The following is a 13,940-nucleotide window of genomic DNA, read 5'->3' on the forward strand; positions in this document are numbered from 1 at the left end:
TCTGAGAGCTACTAACGCACCTCTTTCATTAACACAATTAAACTATATTAAAAGTCCACTGTCCAATGAGCATTTTACGCCAATGGCCTGCAGCAACACGAGAGCTCTACGAAACAAACGCGAACATCTCTGGCCAGAAGGGCTGCACCACGGTTGCGAGATGTTAACTACCTCGCCTGGTATACAGGAGGTTGTGGGTTCGATCCTGACCCTGACGCCTGTATGTTTGGAGTTTGCGTGTTATCCCCGTGGTGGTCGCGTGGATTTACCTCCGGGTTGCCCGTTGTTTTTTTTTGTTCTCCGCATTTAGAATCAACGTGCGTTTAGATTGTTTGGCTGCTACAAATTTCCACACGGGTAAGCCACTTCGCTGAGCTATCACATTTGTGGTGGACAGGTCGCTTCTGAAAAAAGAGCTTTACAGCTCAGTGGGCCTTACGTGGTAAATTAAAACAAATAGTTTATATTCTTAGTTTTTTCGGTAAAGTCACGTTGAAGAGAAACAACAAAATAACAAAATATATATAAAACAATAAAAATTCTCACGACGTTTCGACCATAACTCAAACGGTCATCATCAGGTGTGACCGTTTGAGTTATGGTCGAAACGTCGTGAGAATTTTTTATTGTTTTATATATATTTTGTTATTTTGTTGTTTCTCTTCAACGTGACTTTACCGAAAAAAACTAAGAATATGAATTACTGCAGTCACGAAAGCTTTAAATCACAAATAGTTTAGTTTTTTTTTTTTCTCTTCTCGTGGCGGGCAGCAGTGGAGTGCTCACCCGCAGCGTGATGTAGTTCCAGACGCGCGCGGCCTTGTGTAGGGCCGTCATGCCGTCCCGCGCCCGGTAGTCGAGATGCGCGCCGCCGTTCCGGAGGGTGACGATCATGTCGGAGCCGCTCGTGAGCTGCGCCGACATGGTGAGCGGCGACTCTGCGGTGCGGGAAGGGTGAGCGCCGGCAGCGAGATAGGTTCGGTTAGGATCGGCGTGGGGCAACCATGGCAGGTAGGATGCGGTTGGAGCGCGCAGGACCGTCGTCGCCGTCGCGGCTTGTGGGCATGGAAAGAGCAGCCAAGGCCGAGTGTTGAGCTCGGGCATTTTTCCACCAGTGTGCAGGATGTTGATGAGGGCAGGGTGCAAACGTTTGCCCAGGTTATGAAAATGAGAAGGTCGCAAGATAAAACGGTGGTTCGGGTGAGACTTAAGCCCTTAATTCTTCTGGGGACGATACAATTAGCACCGCCTTGTGGGAAGTCAGCAGCGACTGCTGTGTTCCCTGCGTAAAGTGGTTCCTGTGTGTTTTTCAACACTGATTCAAGGCTGTAAATAGAAATGAGGTGAGCAAGGAGACACTTTGATATCACACGATGAGAACATACACATGTTGATTTCATTTATTATGTTTTCCAAAAATCCCTCCAACCTTGGAGTGGGTTTTGATAAAACATCGTCAGAAGCGATGGTGGCTGATGACCATGGCTGGCAACAGAGTAGCATTATAGAGGAGGAAACAGAGGACAACCAATGCACCAATGGAGGCCCAGCTTCAGCTCGGGTAACTAACTATTAAACAATTTGTATTTATCAGGCAAGGTTCACTGAGCTACAAAGCTCTTTTTTTCAGATGTGACCTGGCCACAAATGATAGCTCAACGAAGTGGCTCATCACGTGGACATTTATAGCAGCCAATATTATGAACGCATGTTGATTCTAAATGTGGAGGGAAAAACCAGAGGACTCAGAAAAATTAACGCGACCACAGGGAGAGAGACACGCAAACTCCAAATATACAACAGGCGTCAGGGTCGGAATCGAACCCACGACCTCCTGTATACGAGGCGAGGTAGTTAACATCTCGCCACCGGGGCACCCCTCTCGTCAATTGCAGGAACTAAATAGATTATTGAATCATGAGACTGTTTATGAGGGATGAGTGGATTGATCATGTATGATGATGGGGATATGAGTCACATATTAAAAATATATATATACACCTGAACTTATACACATTACTGGCAGGTGATGTAATCCCAATTCAAATCCCAATTCCAAAAAATTAAAAATGTAAGCACGATGTTATCTTGACAAGAACGAACCATGTTTTCAGGCAAATCAATTACATTTTTCCCTGGGAATTCTGCTCAGAAATGTGTTACACGTAAAAATAAAACACAATTAACGTGTCACTGCCAATTAGGAACGCGGATTGCACTGTATGCGGGACGAAAACCACGGCCTTTGCGAGGGCGCGTCCGATCGAAGTGAGCGCCGCATCGCACCGGTCCCCACCACCGCGATCGCTCAGCTCCGGAGGTGTGCGAGCGATGCGAATGAATTTCGCCATCAGATTTGGCCCCACCATTTTTGTTGTTGTTGCAAACTCTCGACGTATGTTGTCTGGCAAAAATGCACTGCGATTGAAATTGTATATACTGCGGCTGCCAACGCTGGCACGATGCATTAGTATGATATTAACTCGGCGAAAAGGCCACGTTGGAGAATTTCATCTTAGTCGTGTCCATCCGTGTGTCTCTCCCTCTCTCTTTCCCGCTGCTTATCAACATTGAAAAGTTAGGCAGGGTTCAACGGCGACGAGATGTGTGCCCTGCATTCTTAAAGGGGATCAAATCCCACCTGTGACAATTTAAAATTATGAGACCCTCGACTGCCAATATAACACTGAGCAGAGACACGCATATGAATCTGGCTCCTGGGCGCGCGACGGGAACGAGAGATCGCCGCGCACGCCACTCAAGCCCTCCGCCTAATCACACTTGACACGTCATTAAACTTTCAGGACGGTTGGAAGGGACGACCACGACTTAGCGTCTCGCACGGCCACGAAATAGCACTCACTGACTGGACAAATGGATGAAGCCTCATTTTCGTCTCCCTGTCTTTTCGTTTGTTATTTAAGTTAAACAAATAAATACTTGTTTCTGGAATGATGTAACGTTAAGACTTCAACAAAGGAACTGAGTTTTTCAAGAGGAATGCTTACTCTCGTAAAAAAAAAGCCCTTTAACCGCACGCATTATTAGCATCATTACCCCGACATCGCCCATTGTTTGACTTTTACCAAGCAACCAAATGCTTTGCAATGCATATTAACTCAGGCAGTTCACACAAACCAACGATTTGCATTCGTAACGTTCTCTCCGTACAGACGGGGCATCCTCGAGCTCCTAATAGTGGAGGCGAGCAAACAGTTGCGGGGCTACACTCAATCGGCCATATATATAATTCACCGTGTTGGGATTATTTGTTGTTCATTCTTATTGACGGACGCAGAGCAGCAATAGGCGGCACGAGGCCTGCCGAGAGTTTGCACCGAAGCGGCGAACGTGCGACGGTGTGCTGCGATCGCGAATCCAGCGTCGGTAGTACCGGGCACGATGGGCGAGCGCGAGGGTGTAAATTGGTCGGCGTCAATGCAGTGCTGACGCACGGCGTGTGCTCTGCCCGTCGTTCACAGAACAATACCTCCCGTGTCCGAGTCTTGGAAATTGGGGTCCAAGCCCCGATCGAGCATCTTGAACACCTTCTCGACGCTCAGCTGCCGGATGTAATCCATGAACCTCCGCAAGTTCACCTTTCAGGAGGAGGGTGTGGATGAGAGAGAGACAGCAATTGTGTTATATCATGAGCAAATTGATATTGAAAAAAACTATTCAAAGGGCACGGTATGGGGACCTTCTTTTTCAGTGGCTCTGAGCCAGCGGTGGAAATTCTCAATTCCTTTGGCAGGGGGGAGGTGGGGCGGAGTCTCTCCATCATAAGACAATCGCTGCTCTCCCACAAAGTGGTACCAATTTTATTGGCCCATGCAAGGGTGATAGGCTGAGCTTAAAGGGATATATACGTTAAACCTGATTATCAGTCAAATACCCTAAGCATAGCATTGCACGGATGGATAATTTACACTTATATGGCGTGGTTACATTCATTACTATCAAGTGTTTATCAGCAGGTGAGAGACCATTGAACCAGCATATCTATTTTTTCTTGGGAGACGGGGACATTAATGATTATGTTCAATAACTATGAATAGCAGAAAAATGAAATTTGAGCCGTTATGTCAATTACAGTCAATGGTGGTAATTTTGTGCAGCTATATTGGGTCAGTTCCTGACAAAGTGTTCCATTTTCACCATTAAGCACAATCGTGCCGTATCAACGTGTTAAAAGCGTGCATTATGATGAAAAGTGCAGAGCAATCATTCGACGGCATTTAGTGCATTCATTCGTTCGAATTGCGAGTCCATTCGCGCGTATGCGCACATACGCGCACAACGCATTAAGGACCCGAGCACACGCTTGCATACAACCGTTCAAGAATCGGATTCCCAGAACCGGCAGGCATGTTCCAGTGGAGCCCAAAAACCCTGGAAAGCCCCCTTCGTGTCATCCACAAAAATGCAGTGGAGTAGCGAAATATCCGCAATGTGCAGTGCTCTATTGCCACAAAGTGCACGCTCAAATTGTGACATAAATTGCTGGCAACGTCTGCGATAACCTGGGTCACAATACCACAGTGAGTGCGCTCCCAAAATGCAGTGGGTCCCAAAATGCATCGCCGCTGCCTTCCAGCCTGCGCTGCCACATCTGCCATTTACAGCCCGCATGTTGCCGCGTGCCTGCGTAAGCTGGAGAATAAGAATGTATATCTGCCGAAAAAATGTTAGCTATTATTTCCACCCCCCCCCCCCCCGTTTCACTTGCAAATCTTTATTTCGAGAGAATGTAGCGGACTGAACTTTAGCAGAGCTCTAATGCATCAGCTGAATGTTAATTTCACATTGGAAACAGCCCTAAAATGGGACGGACAAATGTTCATTGTACAATGAGTTTCTCTAACCTGCTCTTGATAGTTGGAAACCGGTCCAGAATTAAAACCCGGTCCAAAGTTGTGCTTGTACTGAATCAATGCTGTTGAAATGATGCACGACCAATCGGCCGTGTGGCTCAATGGGATGTGTAATAATATTTAACTTGTTTATGTTATATATTATGCTCCTAACAGGTATTCTCCAGCTGGGTAAATGAGTGTTTCGTCTGCCCTGTCCCAGATGCTATTCTGTACACCCTGACAGATGGCTTCATCAGGCTGCGTGTAAAATATAATTAATTTTATGACGTAGTCAAGTGGCTCATCGGGCTAATACCATGTCAGAACATTGAGTGGTAACTGCTGAAAATCTTGGGTTCATATATTGGGCAGCCACCTGTGGGTACATCTGCCTCAGAAGCATAAAGGAGTTGAGGATTTGGGTCTGGTCACCTATACGACTGCACAAAAAACCCCATCACATTAAACACGCATGTACTATGGAGGCAGTGAGGGTTGGTGAACGGCTCATGAGTGTCAACGTCGAATAGTCCGGGTTCGCCAGAAGGCAGTCCAGCAAAGATGTACACTCCACCTGTTCCATCTGTATGGGGATAGAGTGATTCCTCCTCACAAACGAGGGTTTTGTCCAGATGCTCCGGCTTCCCACATGCTAACAATCATTGATTGGCTGATAACATCTTAATAGATGGAGGGCAGCAGAGTTTGGGCAATTGTTGGCGACGGCTCATCGCATTCCAAGTTGAAAGTATTACTATATGGTACGTTTCAACTCTAAGGATTAAACTCCGACGCTTGACACCCATGTGACAAACACAATTTTCAAGGCAAATAGAAAGGTGTGTTGCCTAGTGCAGATAGCAGGCTATCCATAGTGATCATCCTATGATTATGTTTAATTTAGTGCTGACTGCACATCTGGCTCCTTAGCATACGAATTTGTGGGGGGGGGGGAGTGTTTAATGGGGGCTGTGGTGCGTTGCGTTTATCGGTTTGTACTTTGACTAAGCGTTCTCTTTAGCATGTTGCCCCACACAGCCTATCCAACATATATCCTTTAGCACAGCTGCGGTATGGAGAGGAGAATTCAATGAGCCATCACGACAATCTGTGTATTTTGTTAAGGATATACGCACGCTAACCCAATCAACAGCTGCACGTTGCTTTGGATTTTTCATTTTTATTAAATATCACATCCGCACAAAAAAAAAACGTGCACTGTGTGGGCAAAAGCACTAGTTTATCAAGAACGGAAAAATATGGTAATTTTGTCTTAAGTCATACACGAATGGAGCAAATGCGACAAGCCTACAGGCAGCAGTGAGACAGTGAGATAACAATAGGCCATGTTTCATCCCAGTTGAGTCCTTCCGAAACTGGGATGAAACAGTCACACACACAAGGTTGTGTTACCTAGTTTAGATAACGGGCCATTTATGTTACTTCACAAGAGGTTATGTGATGTGTTATCTTCTGGGGGCCTTTCTCTGACACAAGGTGGTGCTCTTTTTACTGTCACAGTTCTCGGATGGAAATGTCATATCGTATGAGCACTATTGGAATATCATTGGGAGGTGGGAAAAAAACCTACTAATACAATGATATGACAGGTGATTTATTAAAGTCTTTTGAAACTGAAGTGAGACCATCAAGCTCACTACATATGAGAGAATGTTCCCACACTAATTGGACTTAATCCATTAATCAGGTAAAGCCTTAACTGGTTGTTGATGTCTCCATCCTATCTGCCATTGTCAGCAGTTATTTCCGACTCTCTGAGTTACATTACCAATTTACATTACCAAGTTAAATGTCACCATTGAAACCTCCTTTGCCAGTAGAAAAATATGATAATGAGTTTTTTTACCCATTTATCTGGCAACAAAACTGACACCTTTTGTCGTCATCTGGTCCAACACCATGTGAGACTAGGCTCTAAGAAAAGCTGTCTCGGGTGTGGACCAATCAATTTCAAGGACAGTGCCAATACATTATCAGAGTTGTGTTTTTTGTTTGCATTCCGACCGCAGGTATTGTGGTCAATGCAAACATGACTCCTTGTAAAAAAAGGTGTCAGTTTTGTTGCCAGATAAAAGAGTAAAAAAACAATTATCTGTGTGTGTCTCTGTGTGTGTGTCTCTTCCTGTGTGTCTCTCTGTGTCTGTGTCTCTCTCTGTGTCTCTCGCTCCTTCCTTCGATGTTTGTTTCCCTCGCTTTCTAACGAGCTGGATGTCTCACTAGCACAGCCACTACTGTTGCGTTGGTTCGTTTACATTGACTTGCTAATCTCTCACAATACAATGGCCACCTCAGCTCTTGCATCAACCACGACCCCCCCTTCCCCCCCCCCCATCTCGGTTCCCATATTTGGATTTCCCACTTGCAATTTCTAGCCCCCACCCTCTTGCCCGATGCAGAAACTGTTGTATATGCCGGGTCTTGAAAATTTAATGAAAATAATGAAAATTAAATGAAATTTGGGAATATGCGTTATTGTCTGAAATTGTGTTAATTGATGTAATTACGCGCAGATATTATGCTAATTAGAGAGATAATCGTATTAATTTATGTGAATGTCTGCGATTATGCTAATGCAAGCCGTTATGATAATTAGGCCCTGCCTCGCTGATGAGGGTAGTATTATCAATCGGGATCGTACAATTAATTGTATGAAGTTATGCAGGTGTCCTGTAAGTATGCTAGATTAAGCTCGGCTTCGTTGTCTAGGTTTGTATTATCAATCGGTATAATACAATTATTCTCGCTTAACATTTACTGATTATGTATTAGTGTGTTTAAGTCAGGTCTCCAAATTCAAATCTCACCGCAGGATACACTTCTTATTATTAAGATTATTATGCATGAACTTAAGAAAGCACCACGCAGACACTTCTTGTGTTAAGCAATTACATTTCTAAACAAAACCTTAACACTCTAATATGCAAACTCCTATGCTTGGAATTGTCAACACAGTACTCCTGGAGATGTTCCCCTCATTGATCCATACATTTAACCCTCAATGATCACGTTTGTTAACTGGGTAACAGAACAATTGATTACTTCCTCAGAGTACGCGAGCATACACGGCAGAGAGGAAAAAGTCCTTAAAAATTCATGCAACGATATTCATACGAAAGGCAATAAAAGAAAATCATTATACCCCAAAGGCAAAAGTATACGTCAATAGATTCATCGGCAAGATTATATAATTAACGAAATGCCGTGGAATAAGGGTGTGCAACGGGGTGCGTGCACTGCCTATGGGAGATTCTTATCTTTGGCTAAGTTTTAATTAATTCGTGGACAAGATTATATGATAAAGAAACAGGTTTAACACGATATTCTCTCTGTGAGCATGTAGATTCGTGACGAAGGTTTCAAAAGTTTAGTTTGTATCGATGAATCTATTGGTAATTTATGCGATTGGAAGTAAAATCACATAAAACAAAATAAGAAGAAAAAATATAATGTACTTATAAATGACATATTCTTATCACTCGATGAGTGGCGATGCCTTCACGGCCAGCTGATGGTTCATGCACTTTATAATTAGTCTTCTTATTGTGTGGATGCTTGGATTGTCTCTTTGGTAAATTCTTGTGTGAGCAGACGCCGGGAGCGTCGTGGGTTTGTGAGTGTGGGGGAGGGTACACGAACGACGGTTGGTTCCCTCCCTCTTGTCTTGATTCCCAGCTGCTGCTGGTCGGGTGTGTGTGGGTCGAACCCACGGCGCGCTCGCTGGCGCTGACACTCTTGCTCACGGGCGGCTGGTCAGGCTCTTTCCCCTGCTGGATGAACCGAGTCGGCACAACGCTTGTCCGCTGGCAGCTGGCACCCTTGCTTGGTGGCGCTGGTGGCGCTGCTGCGCGCTCTCACCCTTGCTCCGTCTCTCTCTGGCGGTGCCGATTGCGCGTCCAGCTGGTTTTCTGCCATGATGGCTTGGTCGATGCTTGGCCTTCTCCGCCCTTTCTCGAGGTTGATTGCTTGACGCTGAGAATAACTTTCAGCGATGCTCTGACGGTCCATGCCGAACTCAGCACAGAGCATCGCCTCGCCCCTCTTCTCTGCGATGCACCACACGCGTCGTTGATCTCGAGGCCATGCCCCGGAGCTGGCTTGCTGTCCTCTTCTGAGCTGCTGTGTGTCTTCTTGTCGAGCTGATGGTCACCATCTTCTGCCACTGGTAGCTGCGATGCAATGTATGGCCCGTGTCTCTCTTATGCCAAAATTTATTTCTCTGCTCGCCTTCTCACAAAGGACCGGAACTTCCTTTGATCTCGCTCTGTGTTGTGGGGGGGGGGGGGTTGTACGTGTGTCCGTGTGTGTGTCATTTATTAAGCCATCTGTGTCTCTCACTGGCTTCATTACTGTCGCCCTCCTCAAGCCATCTTTTCATCCGTGGAACACAGATGCCCCACCTGCAATAAAAGCTCTCTGTAAGAGTCATTTCCCTCGCTCTGGGCGTTACATTCTTTGCTAGCCCGTGCTGCGGGAAGACAAAGACGGTTGGGAGGCTCTTTTCCTATGGGATACAGTTTATCTTGGTTGTGTAAGTTTGACCTATTTCGCCTCATCTCTTCTGGATAACCCTCGGTTTAATACTGCATAATTCTTATTTGGTTTATGTTTCCCAAGATTTGTGATTTAAAATTATCATCACCACGTATGTCTTAGGGTTTATGATTTTTTTGCTCCCTGTCTGCATCCAGGGATCCGTGCTTTTTATTCTCGAGGTCAGAGATTTCGCTTAGTTTGGACTTAACTTTTCGTGATTGCAGGAACTCATGTACTTTGGTTCTCTTGGTAAAGTCACGTAGATAGAAAGATACAAATAGAAATAATATAAGGAATACTGCAGTCTAAAATGTCGACTTATTCTTATAGCCAAGCTTACACTTTTCCGTACAAAAAAAAATATCAGTTATAATGTCTGTTTTGCCCTGTGCTCTGTGTCCTTGCCTGTGATTCTGGATATTTGTTTTGTGAACTGTCCAAAGCGCCAAGCAGGTCATGGCATGCGGTCCTTTGGCAATCTGGAGATGTTGCAGATCGTCGCCGTTAACCTCGCTTTGCCCTGGAGTTTATAATTTAATGGCCTTTTTACGACCTCCAGATGCTTGGTGCTTGTTGGAGGTAGCAGGTTTGAGGGTGTTTTATTTATTTTATCGATTATTATTATTAAACAAATGGCAGAATTATTGTTTATATTAATTTTTGGAAAAAGGCCTATATGTACAACAATTCCCCCCCCCCCCCCCTCTCTCCCCTCTCGGCTCTCTATATATACAGTGAGGGAAATAAAGTATTTGATCCCCTGCTGATTTTGTACGTTTGCCTACTGACAAAGAAATGATCAGTCTGTAATTTTAATGGTAGGATTATTTGAACAGTGAGAGACAGAATAACAAAAAAAATCCAGAAAAACGCATGTCGAAAATGTTATGAATTGATTTGCATTTTAATGAGGGAAATAAGTATTTGACCCGTCTGCAAAACATGACTTAGTACTTGGTGGCAAAACCCTTGTTGGCAATCACAGAGGTCAGAAGTTTCTTGTAGTTGGCCACCAGGTTTGCACACATCTCAGGAGGGATTTTGTCCCACTCCTCTTTGCAGATCTTCTCCAAGTCATTAAGGTTTCGAGGCTGACGTTTGGTAACTCGAACCTTCAGCTCCCTCCACAGATTTTCTATGGGATTAAGGTCTGGAGACTGGCTAGGCCACTCCAGGACCTTAATGTGCTTCTTCTTGAGCCACTCCTTTGTTGCCTTGGCCGTATGGTTTGGGTCATTGTCATGCTGGAATACCCATCCACGACCTATTTTCAATGCCCTGGCTGAGGGAAGGAGGTTCTCACCAAATATTTGACGGTACATGGCCCCGTCCATCGTCCCTTTGATGCGGTGAAGTTGTCCTGTCCCCTTAGCAGAAAAACACCCCCAAAGCATAATGTTTCCACCTCCATGTTTGATGGTGGGGATGGTGTTCTTGGGGTCGTAGCCAGCATTCCTCCTCCTCCAAACACGGCGAGTTGAGTTGATGCCAAAGAGCTCCATTTTGGTCTCATCTGACCACAACATTTTCACCCAGTTGTCCTCTGAATCATTCAGATGTTCATTGGCAAACTTCAGACGGGCATGTATATGTGCTTTCTTGAGCAGGGGGACCTTGCGGGTGCTGCAGGATTTCAGTCCTTCACGGCGTAGTGTGTTACCAATTGTTTTCTTCGTGACTATAGTCCCAGCTGCCTTGAGATCATTGACAAAATCCTCCCGTGTAGTTCTGGGCTGATTCCTCACCGTTCTTATGATAATTGCAACTCCACGAGGTGAGATCTTGCATGGAGCCCCAGGCCGAGGGAGATTGACAGTTCTTTTGTGTTTCTTCCATTTGCGAATAATCGCACAAACTGTTATCACCTTATTCATATTCTTAGTTTTTTCGGTAAAGTCACGTTGAAGAGAAACAACAAAATAACAAAATATATATAAAACAATAAAAAAAAAAACTAAGAATATGAATTACTGCAGTCACGAAAGCTTTAAATCAAAATGTTATCACCTTCTCACCAAGCTGCTTGGCAATGGTCTTGTAGCCCATTCCAGCCTTGTGTAGGTCTACAATCTTGTCCCTGACATCCTTGGAGAGCTCTTTGGTCTTGGCCATGGTGGAGAGTTTGGAATCTGATTGATTGCTTCTGTGGACAGGTGTCCTTTATACAGATAACAAGCTGAGATTAGGAGCACTCCCTTTAAGAGTGTGCTCCTAATCTCAGCTCGTTACCTGTATAAAAGACACCTGGGAGCCAGAAATCTTTCTGATTGCAGGGGGTCAAATACTTATTTCCCTCATTAAAATGCAAATCAATTTATAACATTTTTGACATGCGTTTTTCTGGATTTTCTTGTTATTGTCTCACTGTTCAAACAATACTACCATTAAAGTTATAGACTGATCATTTCTTTGCCAGTGGGCAAACGAACAAAATCAGCAGGGGATTAAATATTTTTTTCCCTCACTGTAAGGACTTGTTTCAGCAGCCTGTTTCTCTCTCCCACCTGAAGACGATTGCTTGTGTGGTGATCGAAATGTCGTGATCTATTAATTTTTCCACCTACGTGACTTTACCGAAAGAACCAAAGAGTATGGATTCCTGCAGTCACGAAAGCTTCAAATCAAGATTTAATCCAGTAAGCTCAGAGGTATCGGTTCATTGCACCGATGGTCCATGAAAGAAGAATGCTTTGTATTCAAATGTTAACTTGGGGAGCTGTACAGCAGGAATTAACTTTGACGCGAGTCTGTCTGTCTTGCAGTGTGTGCAGAAAATCAAACTCATCCTGCAACAACTTAAAACAACTCTTTTGATGGACAAAAGTGAAGACCGCCATGCAATTGCCCAAGTTGATTCTATTCCAGGAATAAATGGAAGAGCGAGGAAACAAATATCAAATAGGCCCCATACTCAAAGTAGCATTCCAAGATGCTCGTCACCTTGGGCGCTGCTGACCCAGAGGTAGGAAATTCCTCATTACAATGGCAGTGAGTGGTATCTACAGAGCATAAGCGCAGTTAGCGTCCCATATTAGAACTCCTCTCTGGTAAAATGATGGGCTTCAGTGGACCCTTGGCCTGCCAATTGTGAGACAGGCACTTTGGGACAATGACACCCATCCCGAATGCTATTTTTTCAATGGCACTTTACTAATTCCTGGAAAGCCACCCGGCGTTTCAAGGCTTTGTTTCAGGAGAGTCCTGCATTGAGTTGTTTGGTATGTTTCAATTACGCAAAGAGGCTGTATAAATAAGCATACACATGTGTTTGAATGATGCTAAGCTTATGTCATCGGTCTGTGGGAATTTGTGAGTAAATCTACGGCAATTCAAACTCAACCTTTACCTGTTAATGACGACAAACCGTGTCTGAGGGCATTGTAGATGCGATGTGGCGATCACGTGACATGCATGCAACGCATGTTGGGAGCTATGCGTTCCTGCTGTTTGTGAGCCATACCTTTGTGCATTGTTCAATCCCAAACTAATCGCAGTCAACCTGAAATTTGGAAGCATTGATGTAACGAGATGTGGAGCAGCTCCTCACGTAAAATTACGAGAGAAAAAATCATCACAACAGATACATTCATGTGGGTCAGAAAAATAGTGTAATTGGTGACTATTGTACTGATGAGTCCGAGTAAGAACGAATCTGGAATGAAACACGGCCTACAGTTATCTCACAGTTATCTCACTGCTCAATATATTGATGACGACTTAAGACAACGTTATCACATTCTTTCAGTTTCTGAGGAGCTAGTGCTTTGTAAAATGCTTAAAAAGTCCTCTGCACACCCTGGGCACGTTTTTGTGAAGATGGAGCATGTCTACGCCAGTGATATTCAATACAAAAAAAACATCCAAATCAATGTGCAGCTATTGATTTGTTACCGTGCGTATATCCTTAACAAAATACACATCAGATTGGCGTGATGGTTCATTGAATTCTCCTCTACATACCGCAGCTGTGCTAAAGGATATATGTTGGATAGGCTGTGTGGGGCAACATGCTAAAGAGAACGCTTAGTGAAAGTACAAACCGATAAACGCAAATCCACCACAGGCCTCATTAAAAAACACACACACACACCCACAAATTTGCATGCTAAGGAGCCAGACGTGCAGTTAGCACTAAATGAAACACATTCATAGGATGATCATCATGGATTTTGCACAGCTGGCAGGAATTTTGCACAATTGGCTTCTGCGTCCAGGAAATATATAACTAAGAAGTAGGTGAATACAAATTGGTAACTGCTTTCATTTTGCCAGAGCAATATTTATCCTCAACTATTATTGGCCAGTTTCCGTTGTCGACCCAGAGGCAATATTCCAAGTAAATGAAGGCGGCCGAGTGGTTCATCTGGTGTGCTTCGCATTATCCTTGATGGCTTTGCGCTGGACTTTTTTTCCTCTGCTCAGCAGGTTGAGTGTATCAGGAGGAAGCTAATTAAGATATACAATACTCCTTTAAGAAACGGCGGTTAATGCGGGATTACGCAAGCACGTACACACGCGGGCATTTGTGCA

The 13,940-nt window shown here is 44.4% G+C and overlaps 1 protein-coding gene and 1 long non-coding RNA gene across 8 annotated transcripts in view; one reads left to right on the plus strand and one right to left on the minus strand.

The window, feature by feature from the left end:
• Positions 1–13,940, minus strand: part of LOC116945424 (SH3 and multiple ankyrin repeat domains protein 2-like) — a 661,289-nt gene that overhangs the window by 367,051 nt on the left and 280,298 nt on the right. For all 6 annotated transcript variants that reach the window (XM_032959740.2, XM_032959739.2, XM_032959738.2 and 3 more), the window contains exons 5-6: positions 3,491–3,599; positions 787–938 (exon numbers count right to left, since the gene is read on the minus strand). In XM_032959740.2, the coding sequence (XP_032815631.2) occupies positions 787–938; positions 3,491–3,599 (261 nt within the window). The remainder of the gene's footprint in view (positions 1–786; positions 939–3,490; positions 3,600–13,940) is intronic.
• LOC142928852 (uncharacterized) overlaps positions 1–13,940 on the plus strand; it is a 59,427-nt gene that overhangs the window by 6,628 nt on the left and 38,859 nt on the right. The gene's annotated exons all lie outside the window — the stretch shown is intronic.

The sequence above is a fragment of the Petromyzon marinus genome, chromosome 24 (assembly GCF_048934315.1).
Source record: "Petromyzon marinus isolate PM22_M1 ecotype Great Lakes invasive population chromosome 24, UKy_Petmar_22M1.pri1.0, whole genome shotgun sequence".
NCBI classification, from domain to species: domain Eukaryota; kingdom Metazoa; phylum Chordata; class Hyperoartia; order Petromyzontiformes; family Petromyzontidae; genus Petromyzon; species Petromyzon marinus.